This window comes from Ranitomeya variabilis, chromosome 4 (assembly GCF_051348905.1).
Source record: "Ranitomeya variabilis isolate aRanVar5 chromosome 4, aRanVar5.hap1, whole genome shotgun sequence".
Taxonomy (NCBI): Eukaryota; Metazoa; Chordata; class Amphibia; order Anura; family Dendrobatidae; genus Ranitomeya; species Ranitomeya variabilis.
The window spans coordinates 178,194,782-178,217,001 of record NC_135235.1 but is presented as its reverse complement, the minus strand read 5'-3'; the positions used below and the strand labels follow the sequence as shown (position 1 = coordinate 178,217,001).

The 22,220-nt window shown below is 42.4% G+C and overlaps 1 protein-coding gene across 26 annotated transcripts in view; it reads right to left on the bottom strand.

The window, feature by feature from the left end:
* The window catches only part of KCNMA1 (potassium calcium-activated channel subfamily M alpha 1), a 1,075,276-nt gene that overhangs the window by 3,783 nt on the left and 1,049,273 nt on the right, over positions 1 to 22,220 (bottom strand). For 22 of the 26 annotated variants that reach the window (XM_077259420.1, XM_077259414.1, XM_077259417.1 and 19 more), the window contains 3 exons: positions 21,752 to 21,870; positions 19,664 to 19,888; positions 905 to 924 (listed from right to left, as the gene is read on the bottom strand). In XM_077259420.1, coding sequence (XP_077115535.1) covers positions 905 to 924; positions 19,664 to 19,888; positions 21,752 to 21,870 — 364 coding nt within the window. Of the gene's footprint in view, positions 1 to 904; positions 925 to 19,179; positions 19,889 to 21,751; positions 21,871 to 22,220 lie in introns of those variants that run through there. The other 4 variants (XM_077259424.1, XM_077259425.1, XM_077259441.1 and 1 more) reach the window with 3 other exon arrangements.

Sequence of the window (22,220 nt, the reverse complement as noted above, 5' to 3'; positions counted from 1 at the left end):
GGATTTGTTGCATAAACCCCATGTAAGATTTTAGTAGGAATGACAAATTAGCTGGAAATGTTTTTACATGATATCATAGTAAGGATGAATCTCTGAAGGTGTTTCATTGAAATGCATAATTGGGCAAATTGGCTATTAAGTGGCTTTAGGAAAGAGTGGATTGTCTCAGATCTGCTCTAAAGACTTAGACAAAGCTATGTGTATAAGTATAGGGTGTGCAGAGGGAGCAGTTGCTCTCAGATCCTCCGCCACCTAAGAAGACACATGTTTTCTGGGGTCTTTACTAATGATTTTGCATTGGGCCCCAGTTGCTCAAACTTCCTAAATTGAACTGAATTAAACATAGACAAACTAGCTGATAAAAAAACGATTTGCCTTCCCGGACCTTCCCTGTATTAATGGTGAAACCAAACAAACACAAAAAAACAAACATAATATGGCAATGATAAGAAGAAGGGAAGATTTGAAATGGAGACAACAGTTAAAATACACAAGAAGAGCACATGCGAGAAGGCAAGCAAGCTATGTTAGGAGTCACATTAAGACTGTAGCGACATAACAGCCATTTCACATCAGTGTTCATAGTAAAAAGCTAAAATCAAAGTCAAATCACACTACACAAAACACAATAAGAAACAGGAAAATACCAAACAATGGGAACCCCTTGCCAGCTGGAACACCCTGTAATGTCCTATAGAGGTACATTTACTGTACTACATTGCATAGTGGTGGCATTCCAGCAGTAAAGGGGATTGGATCGTTGAAACCTATGTCGTTATAGAAATGTATCCTGTATCTTGATGTCACTCAGTGTTCCACAAAAGGTTTCACAAGGACAGAATTATAGAAGGAGAGGGAAGCCCATAGAAGCCTCTAGTGCATGCAGAACTGGGATTATCCATACCTTGGCCCATTCTATTCATCCTTGTTGCAATTTAGAGAAAGAAGTAATCTATGTAAGTCATTCCAAAACCTTTTATACAAATTATTCCCTGAATTTAAGTTGCTTTGGTAGGTAGATCAATAGTCCTGCCATTACCTTAATTTCTATGTTGTACATTTCATAGTCTAAAAGTACAAAATACACTACTTTTGTCAACGAACGAGTAATGAACACTTTATCCCAAGTGCTTTTCAGTGCTCCAGTAGGTGAAATTGTTTAGAAATAGCAGTAAAACATATATTGCATCAAACATAATTTACACTAACTAATAGAAATGTGAATATCATTAGCACGTACCAGGGGCTCAATTTCGAGCTCACTAGAAATGACTTCTTAGTGAGTGTATTCTGAATAGCACAGGAGCACGATCTAAGATGTGCATAGATCGTATAGATCAAGCACTGATAAAAAGTACAATAGCATTTAAAATACAGAGATTTTTCAAACATTTTTTAAACATTACCATTTCATGAGTAAATTAATCTTGGAACTGTTTACATATCACTTGGCCTAAAAGTTCTGTCTAGCAAAAGAGTCAAACCAAGCCCTGGACCTGTAGAGTGAAAAAACCTGCCTGATTCCTAAAATGAGTAAAAGAAAACATAATCTCCATGGGAGCCAATAGTGCTTCTATAGACATTCTTTCAATAGCTTCAGTACTTCAGCCTAAGAACAGAAGGGAAGTCAAATATGCCTGTTACAGGTGAAAACTGAGCCTAGGGCTGGCCATGTATATCAGGTAAACCTTTACCAAGTTTGCCCATTTCAGTAGGATCGGAGCTAATAGGTATGAGGGCCTGCCAACTGTTTCTCATTAGCAGTCACCCCTTTGCGTGAGGTTTCGTGCAGTATAGTACTATGGTGGCAGTGGCATCATTTGGGAGAGGCCATAGAGGGGATTGCCCTGGGATCAAAATTCTCAAGCATGCAAAATAAAAAAAAAAAGAACATAGCAATGATGTTACTAGCATCAAAGATTAGGGCAGTGCACATGCCCCAGACTTGTGGCAAAATGTCCCATATCTCTAGGCGAGTGCCACTATGAACTGTATCGGCATCACCATAAATCTGATACAAATGGATCTATTAGTAGAGTCAGGATCCATAGGCTCCCGCTCCCACCAATCTCCACCCCACAGGTCTCAGGCTGCTGCAGGCCTATGGCCTACAAGATTTCAGCACCTTGGCGCTGGCAGCAGAATGATGTCACTTTATTAAACTGCCTGTGTCAGCCTGCTCTGTGTGAGGGGATGAGTGGATGTGTTTACTCAGAATAGGTACGTGTACAGTGTATTCTTTTGTGGGGGTTGGCACAAAGGTGACATTATTACTTTCCAAAGTGGACAATTAGGATGCAACAATTTTTTAAGGGGTCAATCAGGAGGCATTAATAATGGGTAAAGGTGGGTTTACATTAACCAATTTGCGGCATTAAACAACTCCTGATTGGTAAATACTTACTGATAGGCGGCTGATTAATAGCCTGTCTACACAGGGAAACCGTGCTTAACAATGCACACTGAATGATCTGCAATAGATTGTGCAGAGTGCATTGGCTGCCATTGTACACAGCAGGATGATGTGCTGCCAACAAACATTCATCAACATAAAAGATGAATGCTCATTCATCAGGTGATCAGCAGCAGGTTTACAATTGGTAAATGAGGTTTCCAAGTAAAGGCCCCGTCACACATAGCGAGATCGCTAGCGAGATCGCTGCTGAGTCACAAGTTTTGTGACGCAACAGCGACCTCAGTAGCGATCTCGCTATGTGTGACACGTACCAGCGACCAGGCCCCTGCTGTGAGATCGCTGGTCGTGTCGGAATGGCCTGGGCCGTTTTTTGGTCGTTGAGGTCCCGCTGACATCGCTGAATCGGTGTGTGTGACACCGATCCAGCGATGTCTTCAATGGTAACCAGGGTAAACATCGGGTTACTAAGCGCAGGGCCGCGCTTAGTAACCCGATGTTTACCCTGGTTACCAGCGTAAATGTAAAAAAAAAAAAACAGTACATACTCACCATCTGATGTCCGTCAGGTCCCTTGCCGTCTGCTTCCCACACTGACTGAGCGCCGCAAAGTGAAAGTGAAAGTACAGCACAGCGGTGACGTCACCGCTGCGCTCTGATCTCACTGTACGGCGGCACTCAGTCAGAGCAGGAAGCAGACGGCAAGGGACCTGACGGACATCAGATGGTGAGTATGTACTGTTTTTTTTTTTTTTGTAACCAGGGTAAACATCGGGTTACTAAGCGCGGCCCTGCGCTTAGTAACCCGATGTTTACCCTGGTTACCCGGATGCTGCAGGGGGACTTCGGCATCGTTGAAGACAGTTTCAACGATGCCGAAGTCGTTCCCCTGATCGTTGGTCGCTGGAGAGAGCGGTCTGTGTGACAGCTCCCCAGCGACCACACAGCGACTTACCAACGATCACGGCCAGGTCGTATCGCTGGTCGTGATCGTTGGTAAATCGCTATGTGAGACGGGGCCTTAACTCTTGGTCAGCATAATACTTCAGTGTAAATGGGTTTTCAGAGTGAGAAATATTTGTACACAGTTCTAGATGACTGTAATAATCATCCCACTATCATTTTAGTACTGAAAAAGATAAAACAGAAGCTCCTTAATGACCTCACATCTCATTTCTTAAACAAATAAACAAAAACAAATAAAAAACTTTTCTAATCAATAATTTTTCTATTTCAACTAAAACGTTTTCTGAACTGCTGAAGAATATAGTGTATAGTCCATCTTAAACCAAATTCACCATATTCAGCCACAAAGACAGCAAGGAGCACGGACTGGAAGAGGTAGAGCCTACATGGCACTACAGTGGCAGAGAAACTAGTCAATGAGTCAAAGCACCATACAGTTAATTTTGGGAGGGTGCGTTTACTCCCACTGACCTCGGAAAAAACAGCACAAATATTTTTTTTCTCTTTTTATTCTCAAATGTATTTTTCTTTTACTTTACAGAATTGGTTTGCAGAAAATACATGAGTGTAAAGAACTTGGAAAAAGAACATGCAGCAGTCTCCGGTGTGAGAAGCAAAAAATGGTTCTATCAGGTGACGTCCAATAAGGCACTGTGGTTTGGATTTGGAGAGCTTATGTGATTTTGGCACAGTATTGGATTCTATACATTTTTCCAGATGGCATATTGATTGCTTATCTTTTAGAATAAAAAAGCTTTTACGTAACAATATTAATGCTGTCAATTAGAAGCAGAATGCAATCTCAGCTGTCATATATTATGTATTGGTCATTCCTCTACACATGTTGAGGGGCATATAATGTGCAAGCGTTAACGGCAGTCTTTCGATCATTCCTTGTAACTATCTACATAGCTTGTAGGAGTTATCTTAAGCAAAGGAGACAGTAAAGGTGTAACAACTGTAATAGAAACTGTTTGCCTTGCAAGATGCACTGCTAGGCAACCTCTTCCCAATTAATAGTGTATATAAACAGAAACTATTGCTGATGCCACGTTCACGCATTCAGTATTTGGTCAGTTTTTTATCTCAGCATTTGTTAGGCTTCTTTCACACTTCCGTTGGCAAGAGGCCGTCAGAATGTGTCGATTCGACGTATTGACGAATGTCTTAAAAATAGTGGAAAACGTATGCATCGCATCCAGTTTTCTGACGGATGCGTCGAATTAGGTGCTGTCTGAATTTGAATGTCTAAACTGAGAGAGAGAGCGAGATTCCCCTGAGTGGAAAATCCTTCCAGGTATGCTCAGAATAAAAAAAGGGTTACGTCGCTGGATTCCAGTTTTTGACGGTCAGCGACGGATTCTGCGTCCATAGGCTTCTATTATAGCCAACGACTGACAGCGCAGGACCCATTGCTGACCGATTTTCCAACGTGTAGAAAAAACGTTCCTCTGAACGTTATCTCCACCCGACGGACAGAAATTTTTCAACGGATCCAGTGCACGACTGATGAAAGGATGGCCATCCGTCACAATCTGTCGCTAATACAAGTCTATGAGAAAAAACAGGATCCTGCACAAAAATTTTCAGGATCCACTTTTTTCAAAAATCAACGGATTTCGACGGGAGCTAAATGACAGAAGTGTGAAAGAGGCCTTAGATAAAACCAGGAATGCGTGATAAATTCAGAAGTGGTGACGTGTTTCTACTATACTTCTCCTCTGATTGTTTCTCTCCTTAATTTGGCTTACAAATACTGAGGTAAAATACTGACCAAATACTGAACATGTGAACATGGCCTTAAAGAGAGAGAAAAAAAGAAAAAATTGCCTCTAGGAGACACAGTAATGGCAGTCACAAACATTACTCGTACCCGATGGAGACAAAACAAGGACACAAGTTATGAGACCCTCCTATATGTTTTACATTACGGTCAAGGTAATAAAATCTGTGTCCTGAATAAGAGCTATGGTGAGCAGGAAAAGTTGGAAAATGTAGTCCACATTAAGTTGTGCACTGCCATAATTGTGAATCATTAAATTCAAAATGGCCTCTTGATATATAGGCAATTTCATGTCATTTTTTTGAAGGACAGGTATACTAGAAATATTACTAAAGAGAAACAGCGGGGGCAGAGATTTATAAATCTTTACATGGCATAGGAGTCTGTTGGGAGAGTGGACGGTCATTGAAGGCGGGAGTGAGGGATCTGTGACAGATACTCGCCAGAGAAGTCAGATGGCACAACTGGTTGGGAAATGTAGTCTAGAGTGGGACAGAGTGGGCTGGAAGGAAGTTCAGGATGTAAACATTGACAGACCAAAAGGATGGCTGCAGGTGCTGGAGGGAGCCAAAAAGCAAAAATGAAGGTTACAACTTCCGGACTCCGGACTTTTTTCTTTTACATCTGGGAAACTCCTTTAGCTACAACCTTCTTTTGTTACTTAGTTATTTAGTGACAGATAATATTCCGCTTGGCCAAAAAGGCTGCGTATATTTTATATCCATGATCTGACCTACACTGAGAATTTAACCTATTCTCTTACATTTTTTCCGTCTAGACTCTGCTATTCAATGTAAGAAACTCTCTTATGAAATGTGGATACATGGAACCATCTGTTTTTTTTTTTAAAGATTTGTTTTTTTGTGAATGCAAACATAGCCATAATCATCTGAGTGCACCCTACATACATCCAATATTTCTGAAATGTTCCTTTAAAACATTTACTCTTCCCAAATATCCCTATCTAGCTTCTTTATTAATCTCCCTTCTCACGGTTTCCTTCAAACAGACAGTGGTTGGCAACTTGCTATTAAAGAGGGTGTATAAAATTAGAAAAACATGGTTGTTTCCTGCTATAAATTGTATCATGGGCTGAATTGTATTCAGTTGCTGTTCCAGATATTGCCCATGGACTGGAGTGGACACTTTACAGAAGAAAACAACAATAATCCCTGATTCTCAGTCTAATACCCTTTATCGGATGAAGGGAGTCAATCTTGCAATGCAAAATATTGGACCTAAAATTTCTGATAGATACTAAATGTTTACCCTCTATATTATAGTAGTCTTTTAAACAGATATGGAGTGTGTAATATGTTACACTCTCCTAATGAGGCAGCATCATGTTATTGAAATGTACCTGTCACTTTAATTTTTATTTTATAAATCAATAGAACCCATGAAAATAAGAAGCGTTGTAAATTAATATATCTTATCGTAGAAATCTGCTTCTTTCTACTCCAGGACGATCTTTCATGTTCAATTCATTGGGTAAAATATTTAGAATTGAGAGTCCTCAATGGTTGATACCTGAGATAGGCAATGAAAGTCGGTGCTTATAAGATTCTGTGGAGAAGGAAGAAGCTAGAAACAGCCACGGACATTCTGCTGCAAGTTCTCCTGAAGTGACAGTTATAGCGCTGCATAGCAGATTCTGAGCACCAACTGTCATCTCCGTTCTACGAAATCGGAAACTCTGTATTCAGTGAAAATAGATTATACTTGTGAACAGAGAATATTGAGAATATTGAGAGTGAAAGATCAGTCCAGAAGGATAAAGAAGCAGATTTCTCTGAAAACATATATTACAAAGTTGCTTATTTTCCCAATTTCGACTGATTTATGGGGGAAAAAATAAAACAAGTTACTCTTTAATTATAACCTGCAAAGTCTAAATAAGAGAAAATGCTAGGCACATGGTTATGAAATGACTGTAGACCTTAGCAATTGGAAGATGTCTCCACAACAAAATTTCTGAATGAAGTCACTATTCATAGGGCCAGAATTTGGAGGTTAGTAGCTGTCAGGGCATATGTGCAAGATGCCATACTAGTTTTGCCAGACTAGGACTGATTCTTTGTTCTTGGTGGAGGAAGGCCTAGCTACTTTGCTTAGATGCATTATCAGGTCAGACACTTGGATTGGAAGCAAGGCAAATGAGTCTCATTGAAATTATATTGATGAACATTTGGAAATGTGTGTAAATTATCCAGTGTGGGACAAGCAGGACAAGAGGGAGCATCCAACTCGGAATGTACAAAAGTTAGAGCCTGCACCGAAATCGAACACATTTTATCTACAGTCACCTATCTAAACATTCACACAGACAACGACAAATATGCACATAGAGAAAGCCCATTGTACAGGATTCTCAACAATGGTCATTCAGTATACTAAATTGTATATACTTCATTAATTCAAGGACTAATATACATATCTGCTTTGGAAAAAATAGATACTATCTCATTGTGTATGAATGTATATGTACGCGAGTGTTGTTCCTGCTACTTTGAAAAAACATACGGTACATTAACAAAAAATGATCAAAAATAGCAGGTGCTTTGGTGTCAGTTAATGCTTGTGAAGACCACCATGGTAAGAAGACACAACAAAATATACAATGCCTTAATGAATCTGGAGATAACCGTTCCTGTAGAATCACCTATTAATGAAAATGTATTGAATCCCTGCCACTTTGAGGAATATACTAGAGAATTTGTATAACTTTTTGCATTCACTCACTTCACAAGAAGGGCAATGGTGAATTACAAATTCTGCAAAGGAAAAGCACCTGAATGTCACGGTCATGGCTCCATCAGATCTGATATTCTCTGCAGCCGCGCTCTCTTTGTGGATTGTCAAATCTCTAGGGTGCCACCAAGAGCTGAAGCTTCACATTTATTAATGAACGTTGTTGCAGGGAAGGCACATTACTCTATGCCGTACTATTAGCCATTAGTAGTACATACAAAAATCTTCAGCCAGTTCAAGGGGCCTGGCAGCAATATTTTAGCTAAATATTTCAGAAAGTATTCACTCTTTAGAAAAACACTATGTAAGAAGGGTTGCTTCTATGTCCTCATGAAAGAGCACATTAGTTTGGGCATATTGGGTAATGAATCTGGCGAAAGCTACAGATAAATGAGTAATGCTCAGTGTGGAGGGTGGGGCTGGTTGTTTTTATCAAGTAGTCTGCACCTGTGCCGCTCCTAGCCTTTATCAGTGGAGGCCTGCTGCATCCTGCTAAGTGTGCATTTGTCATCAGACAGGGTTTTGGGAAGGCCGTATCTCATTGTATGTATTTTTTCTGAGTTTTTTCTATGTTAGCTGTTTAATGCTCAGTAAACCTTTGAGGCCAGACTGTGTAATAAAAAAATAGCGTAAAACCTCATGAACACCATCTTATCGTGTATGTACTTATGCACATTGATAAATCTGCTCATTTTTCCTGCACATCCAGCTGCTGTCTGGAATTGCACATATATGTACAGTATGTTCCACCAAATGGCTTTACTAGATACAGGGAGCCTCGGCCATGGTTATGATGCAAACATGCAGCATGGGAATGCTTAATTCCAAAAAGATGCTTGCCCAGGAAGAAGCAATATGTCCAAACCAAACTATAGAATCACATGATAATGGGTCTCTATGTGACCCTTACTTTTGCTCTACCATGCCGCACACATGGTGGCTATTTTTTTTTCCCCCATCATATACTTCTAATTGAGTGCAGTAAATATTGGGAATGCACCTCCAATAAAAGGTGCATGAAAGCTGTCAGCAAAGGAAGACTAATAAATGAGCTACAGCTACATTGCTGTTTATTGCCTGATGATTTAGCATCACGACATTTGTGGATGCGGAAGACTATAAAGATACCTGGCAATGTTTAAACTATGACTTTATGAGTTTCTACACCCAAGTTAGCCCGTCCCTTTCCACTTACTATCATTTGGGTATTTACAGAGCCTATGGTAGATTATATGAGGCATTGCACAGAACCTGATCTATATATAGATGATCCTTACAGCTAACCAATACTTAAAAACTGCATGACCCATTAAAGGGAATCTGTCACCAGGTTTCTGCTACGTCATCAGAGAGCAGTATAATTAAAGGGCAGAGACCCTGATTCCAGTGATGTATCACTTACTGGACTTTTTCCTGCAGTTTTGATAAAAAAACTGCTTTCTGTGCATACTGTGCATAGGCAGAAAGCTGCCAATCAGAGGTGGGGGTGAGGCGCATATATATGGAGGACTACATGACAGCAGGTTTACTAGTTTTCTAGTGATAATCTGTCCTTATCTCTATATCATACTGCTCTTAGATTACCATAGATGGAAAAACCTGGTGACAGATTCCCTTTAAACATCAGGGCCAAATGTGACATCTTGAAATAAAAATAACAAAATAGTCTAAGGCCATGTGCACACGTTCAGGATTTTTCGTGTTTTTTTGCGTTTTTTCGCTATAAAAACGTGATAAAAACGCGAAAAAAACGCTAACCTATGCCTCCTATTATTTACAGTGTATTCCGCATTTTTTGTGCAAATGTTGCGATTTTTTCCGCGAAAAAAATCGCATCGCGGAAAAAAAAGCAACATGTTCATTAAAAATGCGGAATTGCGGGGATTCCGCACACCTAGGAGTCCATTGATCTGCTTACTTCCCGCACGGGGCTGTGCCCACCATGCGGGAAGTAAGCAGATTATGTGCGGTTGGTACCCAGGGTGGAGGAGACTCTCCTCCACGGACTGGGCACCATATAATTGGTAAAAAAAAAAGAATTAAAATAAAAAATAGTGATATACTCACCTTCGATGTCTTCCCGCCTCTCAGGTGCATGCTGCCGCTTCGGTTCCTGTAGCTGGTGTGCGGTGAAGGACCTGCGATGACGTCACGGTCCTGTGATTGGTCGAGACCGGTCATGTGACCGCTCACGTGACCGCGACGTCATGGAAGGTCCTGCGCGCACACACCATCTATACGGAACGGACGCCGCTGAGGTCTGCAGGTGAGTATAAGCATTTTTTTTATTTTTTTTATTATTTTTAAACATTCTATCTTTTACTATAGATGCTGCATAAGCAGCATCTATAGTAAAAAGTTGGTCACACTTGTCAAACAGTATGTTTGACAAGTGTGACCAACCTGTCAGTCAGTTTTCCAAGCGATGCTACAGATCGCTTGGAAAAGTTTAGCATTCTGCAAGCTAATTACGCTTGCAGAATGCTAAAAAAAACGCGAAAAAAACGGAAAAAAAACGCAAAAAAAAAATGCGGATTTCTTGCAGAAAATTTCCGGTTTTCTTCAGGAAATTTCTGCAAGAAATCCGGACGTGTGCACATACCCTAAGGGTGTCCTTTATAATTTCTGTCTAAAATCATCTGATTTCAGACACCCGCCTAAGCACCATAAAATAATAATAAATCAGTCTGCACACATATATGGATATACAGTGGGAAAAAAAAGTATTTAGTCAGCCACCAATTGTGCAAGTTCTCCCACTTAAAAAGATGAGAGGCCTGTAATTGACATCACAGGTAGATCACAACTATGACAGTCAAAATGAGAAAACAAATCCAGAAAATCACCTTGTCTGATTTGGCAAGATTTATTTTGCAAACTATGGTGGAAAATAAGTATTTGGTCATTAACAAAAGTTGATCTCAATATTTTGTTATATATCCTTTGTTGGCAATGACAGAGGTCAAACGTTTTCTGTAAGTCTTCACAAGGTTGGCACACACTGTTGGTGGTATGTGTTGGCCCATTCCTCCATGCAGGTCTCCTCTAGAGCAGTGATGTGTTGGGCCTGTCGCTAGGCAACACGGACTTTCAACTCCCTCCAAAGGTTCTCTATGGGGTTGAGATCTGGAGACTGGCTAGGTCACTGCAGGACCTTCATTTGCTTCTTACAAAGCCACTCCTTTGTTGCCCAGGTGGTGTGCTTGGGATCATTATCATGCTCAAAAACCCATCCACATTTCATCTTCAATGCCCTAGCTAATGGAAGGAAGTTTGCACACGATACATGGCCCCATTCATTCTTTCATGTGCACGAATCAGTTGTCCTGGTCCCTTTGCATAGAATCAGCCCCAAAGCATGATGTTGCCACCCCCATGCTTCACAGTAGGTATGGTGTTTGTTGGATGCAACTCAGCATTCTTTCTTCTCCAAACATGACGAGTTTTGTTTACACCAAACAGTTCTTCTTTGGTTTCATCAGACCATATGACATTCTCCCAATACTCTTTTGAATAATCCAAATGCTCTCTAGCAAACTTCATAGTGGCCCGGACATGTACTGGCTTAAGCAGGGGGACACGTCTGGCACTGCAGGATCTGAGTCACTGGCGGTATAGTGTGTTACCGATGGTAGCCTTTGTTACGGTGGTCCCAGCTCTATGCAGGCCATTCACTAGGTTTCCCCGTGTGGTTCTGGGATTTTTTGATCATTTTGACCCCACCAGCTGAGATCTTGCATGGAGCCCCAGATCGAGGGAGATTATCAGTGGTCTTGTATGTCTTCCATTTGCTCCCACAGTTGATTTTATCACACCAAGCTGCTTGCCTATTGCAGATTCAGTCTTCCCAGCCTGCTGCAGGGCTACAATTTTGTTTCTGGTGTCGTTCGACAGCTCTTTGGTCTTCCCCATAGTGGAGTTTGGAGTGTGGCTGTTTGAGGTTGTGGACAGGTGTCTTTTATACTGATAACAAGTGCAAACAGGTGCCATTACTACAGGTAATGAGTGGAGGACAGAGGAGCCTCTTAAAGAAGACGTTACAGGTCTGTGAGAGCCATGCATGCTTTTAGATGACCAAATATTCATTTTCCACCATAATTTGAAAAATAAATCTTGCCAAATCAGACAAGGTGATTTTCTGGATTTATTTTCTCATTTTGACTCTCATAGTTGTGGTCTACCTATGATGGCATTTACAGGCCTCTCTCATCTTTGTAAGTGGGAAAACTAGGACAATTGGTGGCTGACTAAATACTTTTTTCCCCACCATAGATGTATTACATTTGTAGATGGGGACCACCTTTGATGACACTTTTGTTTACCTAAATTTATGTAATACATTTAAAAAAAATAATTTTTGCAATTGGCTTTAATTAAAGATTTGGCACAATTTGCCTTCCATAACCTCTGTGTTGGACCATCTATTGCGACCTGCAGAATGAGTTACCGTAGAATCTCTCAGTCAGACCACTGACAGGATGTTTTAACTCTTATCTATTTTTTTCTAAGCTTGCTTCACTTATGACTTTCACTTATGACTAGAGACCACATCAAAGTTGAGTGTGCTGGTGAACAGTCCGTTAAAGCAAAATGGTGCCAAATTTTTCATGAAACCCAATTGCAAAATTCATTTAGATATAAATTTTACAAAGGTGAGGCAGACATTAATAATACTATGCAGCTATTATTGCCACACGAAACAGGTAGATTTGTATATCACTGTAGAGCCAATAAGGGGATCCAGATTGTTAGGGAAAAAATAAAAAAATGAATGCAGAATCATTTACAAGTGAATTTTCCCTAACGTAGAAAAGGAAAACAGCGAAGATTGTATTTTCACAGATCTTGTTGCCTATGTACATGGCTATAGTCCGACTACCCACCTCTAAACTCGACTTAGAAATTGAGTATACAATGTACAGTACTGTGTAAAACTTTTAAACGTGTGGAAAAATTGCTGCAAAGTAAGAATGATTTAATAGAAGTGTTAATAATTTATTTTATCAATTAACATATTGCAAAGTGAAGGAATAAAAGGGAAATCTAAATAACATCAATATTTTGTGCGACCATCCTTTACCTCAAAACAGCATCAAAGCATCAATTTTTCATAGTACATTCGTTCACATATTTCAAGGAACTCATAAGGGAGGTTTTTCCAAACATCTTGGAGGATTTAAAGTTGAGAAACACACAAAACCAAGGATTATCCAACCTGTTCACAGCCAGTTAGTGTCCAAATGTACTATGGTCGGTGATGGTAACGAAGGGTTGGCAATCTGCCTTAAAAGTCCACAGAATGTATGTTGATGGTGCCTTGGCTAGTGGAAGTTTCCACAAATACTGTCCTTTCAAAAATGGAGCTGTAGATTTCTGTGTGACGTCATAACAAGTATGGCACATAGCATGCACCAAAAATCCAACGCGTTTCGGAGAAACTAGCTCTTCTTTGTCAGAGATACATGCACATGCAATATCCACCTAGTCAATGTAAAGGCACAGCATCTCAATAATTTGTTAAACAAATCTGCCTGAAATAGTGTAACCAGTGTCTGATACACGTTGCCTGTCGATTGGGCAGCATGCACCAGCTGTCAGGTTCCATATAATGACATTGGCTGTATGTTTAGGGGCATTGTCCTGTTGCAAAATAAATTGGGAGCCAGACACCTCTTTGATGGTACTGCATGAAAGTTAAGTATCTGCCTGTATTTCTCAACATTAAGGACACCAAGTATTGGGTAGTTTTGAGTAGGGATGAGCATACATCCTCGGTTCCCTCCTTATTCGGCAAGCTATAGCGCTTGCCAATGAAGCTGCAGCGGGAACCCGGATACCTGGAGTACTCCTGATAATCAGGTGTCTGGCACCGCATCTGCATGTGTCATGGCTGTGTGACAGTCACAACACACAGGCTCTTCGTGCATGTGTTGTGACTAGTGTTGAGCGATACCGTCCGATACTTGAAAGTATCGGTATCGGAAAGTATCGGCCGATACCGTCACAGTATCGGAATCCAATCCGATACCGATACCCGATACCAATACAAGTCAATGGGACTCATGTATCGGACGGTATCCCTGATGGTTCCCAGGGTCTGAAGGAGAGGAAACTCTCCTTCAGGCCCTGGGAACCATATAAATGTGTAAAAGAAAGAATTAAAATAAAAAATATCGCTATACTCACCTGTCCGACGCAGCCGGGACTTCAGCGAGGGAACCGGCAGCGTTGTTTGTTTAAAAATCGCGCTATTACTTGGTTACGTGAATTCCCGGCTTGTGATTGGTCAGGTCGGCCATGTTGCCGGGACGCGGACCAATCACAGCAAGCCGTGACGAAATTACGTCACGGCTTGCTGTGATTGGTCCGCGTCCCGGCAATATGGCCGCCCTGACCAATCACAAGCCGGGACGTCACGGGAGGCTGGACACGCGCTCATTTTAAAATGGGCGCGTGTCCAGCCTCCCGTGACGTCACGGCTTGTGATTGGTTGCGCCGCGATCAACCAATCACAAGCCGGGAGGCTGGACGCGCTCATTTTGAAATGGGCGCGTGTCCAGCCTCCCGTGACGTCACGGCTTGTGATTGGTTGCGCCGCGATCAACCAATCACAAGCCGGGAGGCTGGACGCGCTCATTTTGAAATGGGCGCGTGTCCAGCCTCCCGTGACGTCACGGCTTGTGATTGGTTGCGCCGCGATCAACCAATCACAAGCCGGGAGGCTGGACGCGCTCATTTTGAAATGGGCGCGTGTCCAGCCTCCCGTGACGTCACGGCTTGTGATTGGTTGCGCCGCGATCAACCAATCACAAGCCGGGAGGCTGGACGCGCTCATTTTGAAATGGGCGCGTGTCCAGCCTCCCGTGACGTCACGGCTTGTGATTGGTTGCGCCGCGATCAACCAATCACAAGCCGGGAGGCTGGACGCGCTCATTTTGAAATGGGCGCGTGTCCAGCCTCCCGGCTTGTGATTGGTTGACCGCGACGCAACCAATCACAAGCCGTGACGTCACGGGAGGCTGGACACGCGCCCTTTTTAAAATGAGCGCGTTTCCAGCCTCCCGTGACGTCACGGCTTGTGATTGGTTAATGGCGGCCATGTTGCCGGGACGCGGACCAATCACAGCAAGCCGTGACGTATTTTCGTCACGGCTTGCTGTGATTGGTCCGCGGCCCGGCAACATGGCCGCCCTGACCAATCACAAGCCGGGACTTCGCGTAACCATGTAAAAGCGGGAATTTTAAACAAACAACGCTGCCGGTTCCTGCGCTGAGGTCCCGGCTGCGTCGGACAGGTGAGTATAGCGATATTTTTTATTTTAATTCTCTATTTTACACATTTTAACATTAATGTTGTTCCGATACCCGATACCCGATACCACAAGAGTATCGGAATCCCGGTATCGGAATTCCGATACAGCAAGTATCGGCCGATACCCGATACTTGCAGCATCGGAATGCTCAACACTAGTTGTGACTGTCACACAGCCGTAACACCTGCAGCTGTGGCGCCGGACACCTGATTATCGGGAGTGCTCCAGGTATCCAGGTTCCCTCTGCAGCTTATTTGGTAAGCGCTGTAGCTTGCCGATTAAGGCGGGAGCCGACGATATTAGCTTATGTCTAGTGTTGAGGACCATAGACACAGTGGTCAGTCAAGGAAACTTAGTGAAGCAGATGAAAATCACAACATGCTTTCCAGTGAAATTGGAAGATGTCCAGCAGTGCCACTAGCTGGCAGCAATCAGTGAGACCCAGCTACACCCATCTATTGTTTGGAGAAGTCTGTCCAGAAATCATCTTCATGGAAGAATTGCAGTAAAAAAATCATACGGCTCAACTTGCAAAGATCAACTGACTCATCTATGCACAAAATATAGGGTGTAGAAAAATGGCAGCAGGTGCTCTGGACTGATGAGTCAAGAAAGGAAGTATTTGGCTATAACAGATGGCAGTTTGTTGGCTGTAGAGCGGTACAATAATTATTGCAAGAAACAGTGAAGGTCCGTGACAGTTTTGGGCTGCATTTCAGCAAATAGTCATGAATTTGGTCAAGATTAATTATATTATAGAAATAGAAGCAGATACTCCACCATCAAGGAACTACATCAGGGAGGCGTCTGATTGATTTCAACGTCATCTATTTTGTCTGGGATTACATAAAGAGACAGGAGGTTTTACACAAGTCCTATTCATAGAAGATCTGTGGTTAATTCTCCAAGATGTTTGGAACAACCTCCCTGACGAGTTCCTTCAAAAACTGTGTACAAGAGACAAGTGTACCGAGAAGAACTGATGCTGTTTTGAGAGCAAAGGGGGGGTCACACCAAATGTTGATGTGATTTAGATTTCTCTTTCGGTCATTCATTTTTCATTTTGTTAATCAACAAAAATAAACTATTAACACTTCTATTTTTGAAAGCATTCTTACTTTTCAGCATTTTTCAACTGTGTATAAATGCCCTCTTAATTTCCTCTGCACAGTAAAAAAAATTATCATAAAGTGGACCTACCAGAAAAGTTAAAAGTGGCCAGTACTTGCTCTTATCTTATTCCTGCTGCTTCCCTGATTATTACCGTTATTGACATTTTAAAATCTGCTATATGGTTCCAGAGATATTGGCTTTTTGTACTTACTGATACTATTTATTGTTTTTATCAAGGAGGCATGAATCACAGGACATGGAGCAGCCTAAAGACATGCCCCCAGGGAATCCTGTGAGCCAGACTCCCTTGGAAAAGATCACAAAAGCTACTATTAAATAAAAAGTTCCATGTCTCTGGAACCATATGGTGGATTAAAAAAGAGGGAGCAGTGGTACTAGAATAAAAGTAAACCTGGCCACTTTCATCCTGTTGTCAGGTCCTATTTAAATTGCAGGCAAAGAGATGCCATTTGAGCCATAAGTAATAATCTGCCTCAGGGTGGCCTCACACATTCGGAAAAATTCAGCATTTTGGGGTATATTTTCTGTTGTTTTTTTGCCACCATTCTTGTGCCACAAACTGCTGCAAACAGGTAATCGGTCAGTCACAAAATGCTAACAAGCTACTTATACAGGTATATACTTAGCCCCTATTAAAATCACATGTGTAGTATAGATTTTAGTGATTTAATTGCCTAAATAAAAAAAAATTCTTCTGAAAATGAGGGGACCTTTGTGCAATATTATGCCATTTGCATCCTTAGCTCCTTGTCATATCTTGATTGACAGGGCTCTGAACTCAATTAGCCGCCATGTAGGGACTTTGCAGGAGCACAGCCTTGCTCAGTGTCAGTGTGCGCTCTCATCACTAGCTCCTGTCTGCATTGCAGTACAGAGCGGCGGCAGCTGAAGACAGGAGCTAAAAATAAGAGTGCAAACTGACACTGTGTGAGTTACGCACGGCCGGGCTACTGCAGTGTCGCTTTGCATTCTCATCACTGGCTACTGCCTTCGGCCTTTTGGTTCTGTACTGCAGACAGGAGCTAGCGATGAGAGTGGAAACTGACACTAAGAACAGCTGGAGTACTGCAGTGCCGCCACTGAGGAGCACCAGAGTTGCTGGTTGAGGTCAGGCAGTGCTTGCTTGGGCATCGTCAATCAATATATGACAAAGTACTCAGTATGCAACCTGAGGAGACGTAATTAGCCCTTGGCCACATCAATGAAGCTCCCTCATTTGCATACAAAATAATTATTTTTCCTGGCAACCAAACCACTAAAATCTGCACGCACGATGTGATTTACATAGGAGCTAAGTCCACTACATACCTGTATAAGTGGTTAGATAGAATTTGGTAATGACAGACTCCCTTGAAGTTAAAAGGAAAAAATACATTTTTCCCCTTTTAGGACATTTTTGTAGGTCTTTGTTTGTTTTTTCTACCAAATGTGACATGCTGCTGTTTTTGTCATGCATTTTTTCAAAGACTTTCACTTCTCTACAGAAAGAAAGCACATGAAAAAAATGTGTGTGTAAGGAGATAGACCGGACCTCGGGTACCTGCATGCCGGGTCCGGAACTGGAGAGGCAGCATCCTCCGTTCCCGGGGGGGAGCCTGAGTGGGGTGAACCTTTCCCTGCTGTATGAGGGAAGCTAGAGAGAGACAGAGCTTCCTGCTGAGAGGAGGGGGTGGGGAGAGCCAAAAAAGGCGCGCAAGAGGAGAGTTGCAGGCCTGAGCAGAGGAGCGCGCAGAGCACTGAGTGACGCGCTTGGACTCCCTTGCCCTCAGAGAGTACTGGTGCTGTAGCAGGCGGCATAGAGAGGACCCCGTCACCTGCAGAGCCGAGTGTGCCCAGCAGCACTCCGGAGTGAGGGACTGCTGCAGAGCCGTGCAGAGTGGAGCAGAGCCGTGCAGGACAGAGGTGTGCAGAGCCGTGCACACAGAGCGGAGCCGAGCCAGGTGCCGCAGCAGATATAGAGAGGAGTGCTCCGGTCGGGAGCATCAGCGCCAAAGAGACTGACCACTGCCGCCAGAAGACAGAAGCAGTGACTACAGTACCCTCCAGGAGGAGGCGCTTCGCCCACCGTTGCCGGCCCTATTTAGTGCGCAGCAAGAGCTGCAGTGTGAGAACTTCCATATACTCTTGCTTCCTAATTGTTGTATTTGAACTGTTGCATTTTACCATGCCTTTAATACCGTTAACTATTTACCTCCCTGCGTGGAGTATCTCTCCTATAAATAAACCTGTTAACCCTTGTTCTGCCTCCCGTCCATACCACTTCACGTTAATATCATACATGTGAGCAAAAAAAAGTAAAAACAACTTTTAAAAACCCCTTCAAGCTGTATGTAAATATTACATTCGTCACCTACTAAAATAAATGTGTTGTAAACATAATGTAGGAGATTTAGCATTATTGTCCCTGGAAACAGAAGGGTGCTGCATTGTCTTAAGAAGTATTACATTAACCCATATTAACCCATGCAATCACTACTCAGTTGGAAAGTTATATACATGATAAAGTAAAAAACTAGGTGTTGTAAATTTCATAAAATCTGAGCTATTTGATGGCTATAATAATTGGCAACACATTTTAAGTTAGGTTTTCTACTGGGGCACATTGACATATTTGTTCTCAATGAGCATTTGTACTTATTAAGGCTGTTAGAATATAAGGACCAGATTCTACTATAGTTTACCTATGCAATGTTTGGTCTAGTCATGCTCAGGATTGGTTTCAAAGCTGACACCAAAACATACACTGAATCCTGAACACCAAGTAGAGCAAATGACTTCTGAATTTGAAGAATGGGTGGGTACTTCTGTAGGGAAGTTATGAGAACACAGAACGCCATGCACCAAAACAATGAAAGGTAGAGGAGGAGAGCGGCATTTCAGATATTGATGCACAAATGGAAAAAATAGGCAAACATCAGGGATGCTGTTATGGGTTTGACACGTGTAACAACAAACTTAAGAGTTTTGGGGGTTTAATGTATTTCACACCCTTTATTAGCCTCGGCTATTCAGCCATTAATAACCCACGGCTGAACTCTTTTCTTTTTAATCTAGTATACTTAGAACATCCCCATAAAATGTACACTCTGTCATGAAGGTGTAGAATAGACGTTCTAATTTCAAATGATATATACCAATATTTCCCAAACCTTATTTTTATTCTACTAGGCCCTTTTCTGGTTTTGAGGACTGCAAGCAATTGCTGCACAGAGGGGGATGCCAAGATTAATTTCTATAGTAATACCCCACTGTCTTCCCCTCCCAAATCGTAGCCCTGTTCACAGTCTGTCTTCCATCACGTACTTCTGTTTGTCTCGGGCGTCGCGAGCCTTGACACGGTTCTGGCGGTTGGCTGAGGCTGGGATGGAGTGAACAGATGAGCTCTTTTTGCTAGAGGAGTGTGAAGAGTGTGAAGAGTGTGAGAGGCTGGCACGAGACTGGCTGGCGTTGTGGTCGAATTGCATCAGGCAGAAGATGAGGTCTGTGGGCACCATCTCGAATTCATAAGGAGGATTGGTAATAACGTACCTACAAAAAAAGAGATACAGAATATTTTGGGTCACACATATTGAGTGCAATATTAGCATTTATTAAATGATACATGGCATTTCACTGGTGCAAATTTCACACTGGTTTGTAGAGATGAGCAAATCGATTAGATGCAAATCAAATTCAAGTCATATTCTATTAAATTTGCAGGTCCCGGTAAATTCAAACAATCTGAGATATGATTTGTGAGAATCAACAAAAACATCCCCACAGCCGCAGAAGGCTAACATGACCTCATGGCTAACTTCCCCACAATCCTTTGCCGCTTTCACATCACATATGGTATAGTGCCACCAGTCAAGAAGGACTATCTGTTTTTGCACACCTGACTTATTAGTCCAATTTAACAACCATACACACTACATCAACACTGTAGCATTTTGCTTTATTTACATTTACCTACCTACCATTTCTTGCTATGTCCTTTCTGAGAACAAAAGTTGAATTTTGTAAAAAAAAAAAAAAAAAAGTCTGTTTTTGACACCTATTTTACTAGCCCAATTTGACAACTGTCTATGCCACATCTACTGCATACTGTGGCCTGCTACAATGTTTCTCTTTCTGTACGTGTATCTACTTACCTAGCATTTCTCGTTATGTACTTTTTGGCAAGGTTTCAATAATTGGGGTTGAAAAGATTATCAAAACTTATTTATATTATTGCACAAAATGTATGGTAAAAGTAAAAGTGGCAATGGATAGGGAATTTAACAAACAAATCCTGCATACCCCAGCAAACAATGTTGGAGCCACTAGCAGCAGCAGCAGCGCAACCACCACCACAGGCACCAGCCATCTGCCCAGGAATATTACCAAACGTAAGGCACAATTGGCCTCTTTTGCCTCTGAGAAGCATATTAGTGGGAAGGAAGTGTAGGTCGGTATGGAATATTAGGCACATCACTTGTTTCATTCACAGCAGGATGATGTTACCTCTAAAAGTGATAGTCAGTTTAATTTAGTGTTCTGCAAAATATACAGACAGTTAGCATAGGGGTTTAACAGTTGTGATGAGCTATAGGGCAGTGCAGTGCAGAGCAGAGATTATAGGACAGGCACTTCCTGATTAAAGAGCAGAGCCCGGACAGCCTTGCCCAGGGCAAGGTGCATGCAGCAGTGAGATCGGACAGTCCTACAGCCGTAGAGCTGCTACGACAGGAAGGGGCCCCAGGCTAGGAGTTGTGCAGGCGGTCACCAGCAGAAACAGAGACTAAGCCAAAGAGGATCCGGGGTCTATGACCAGGCCAGGTGGATCTGAGATGTCAAACCTGGCTCCTTTTCCCACCGAAGCCGGACCTGGTACTAGTAGGAAGCTGGTGAGCCTGGAGCACGGACGGGACAAAGATTGTCCAGAAGTGAGACAGGGGCTGCAGGAAGAGAGCTGAGGCTGCCCAGAGGGCAGGGAAAGCGCAGGAAATGTCGCTTTGTGTGAATTGTGCTGCCTGTGTGATGGATGCCTTGCTGTTCAGTAAAGTTAAACTGCTGGAAATAGACCTCGACACTCAAGTGATTTGTGGAGCTCATAAACGCGGAGCCAGAGTGACAGAAGCTGAGGGAACTCCGATGGTAAACGTGAGTGTACTGCTGCGCATGCTGCACATGCAGCAGAAGAGCCATTGTGTTTTATCTTCACTTCAAAGACAGCTTCTATCTCTTGTCTGTCGCCTGCTGCCTCCTGAAGAAGTGACTCTGCCTCCTCTGATCCCTGCCACCACCACCCCCCCGGTAAGCTACCTTCGGATTATAGAACGCACCACCATTTCCTCCCAAATTTGGAGGAAAAAGTGTGTGTTATAATCCGAAAATCCGGCATTTTAAACCTTAATTGTAACATTTACCTACCTTTTGGTACACTGGCTAGGTGTGCTCAGATGGGCATCTCGTAACCGATATATGCCAAAGCAAAGCATGTTGTATGTTTTTAACGCTTTGCAATACAAATCTCCATAACATCCACCATCCTACAAAAAAATAACAGCACAGTAAGGTCAGACTTTGGGCATATATAATAAGATATATGAAAATGTGTAAACAATGGAAGAAAATTTTGCAGATATAAAAGTAAACCAAACCCCCCTTCATCACCCCCTTAGTTAGGGAAAAATAATAAAATTTTTAAAACTGTATTTATTTCCATTTTCCCATTAGGGTTGGGGCTAAAGTTAGGGTTAGGGTTGGGACTAAAGTTAGGGTTCGGGTTAGGGCTAAAGTTAGGGTTAGGATTGGGGCTAAAGTTAGGGTTAGGGTTGGGGTTAAAGTTAGGGTTAGGGTTGGGGCTAAATTAGGGTTAGGGTTGGGGCTAATGTTAGGG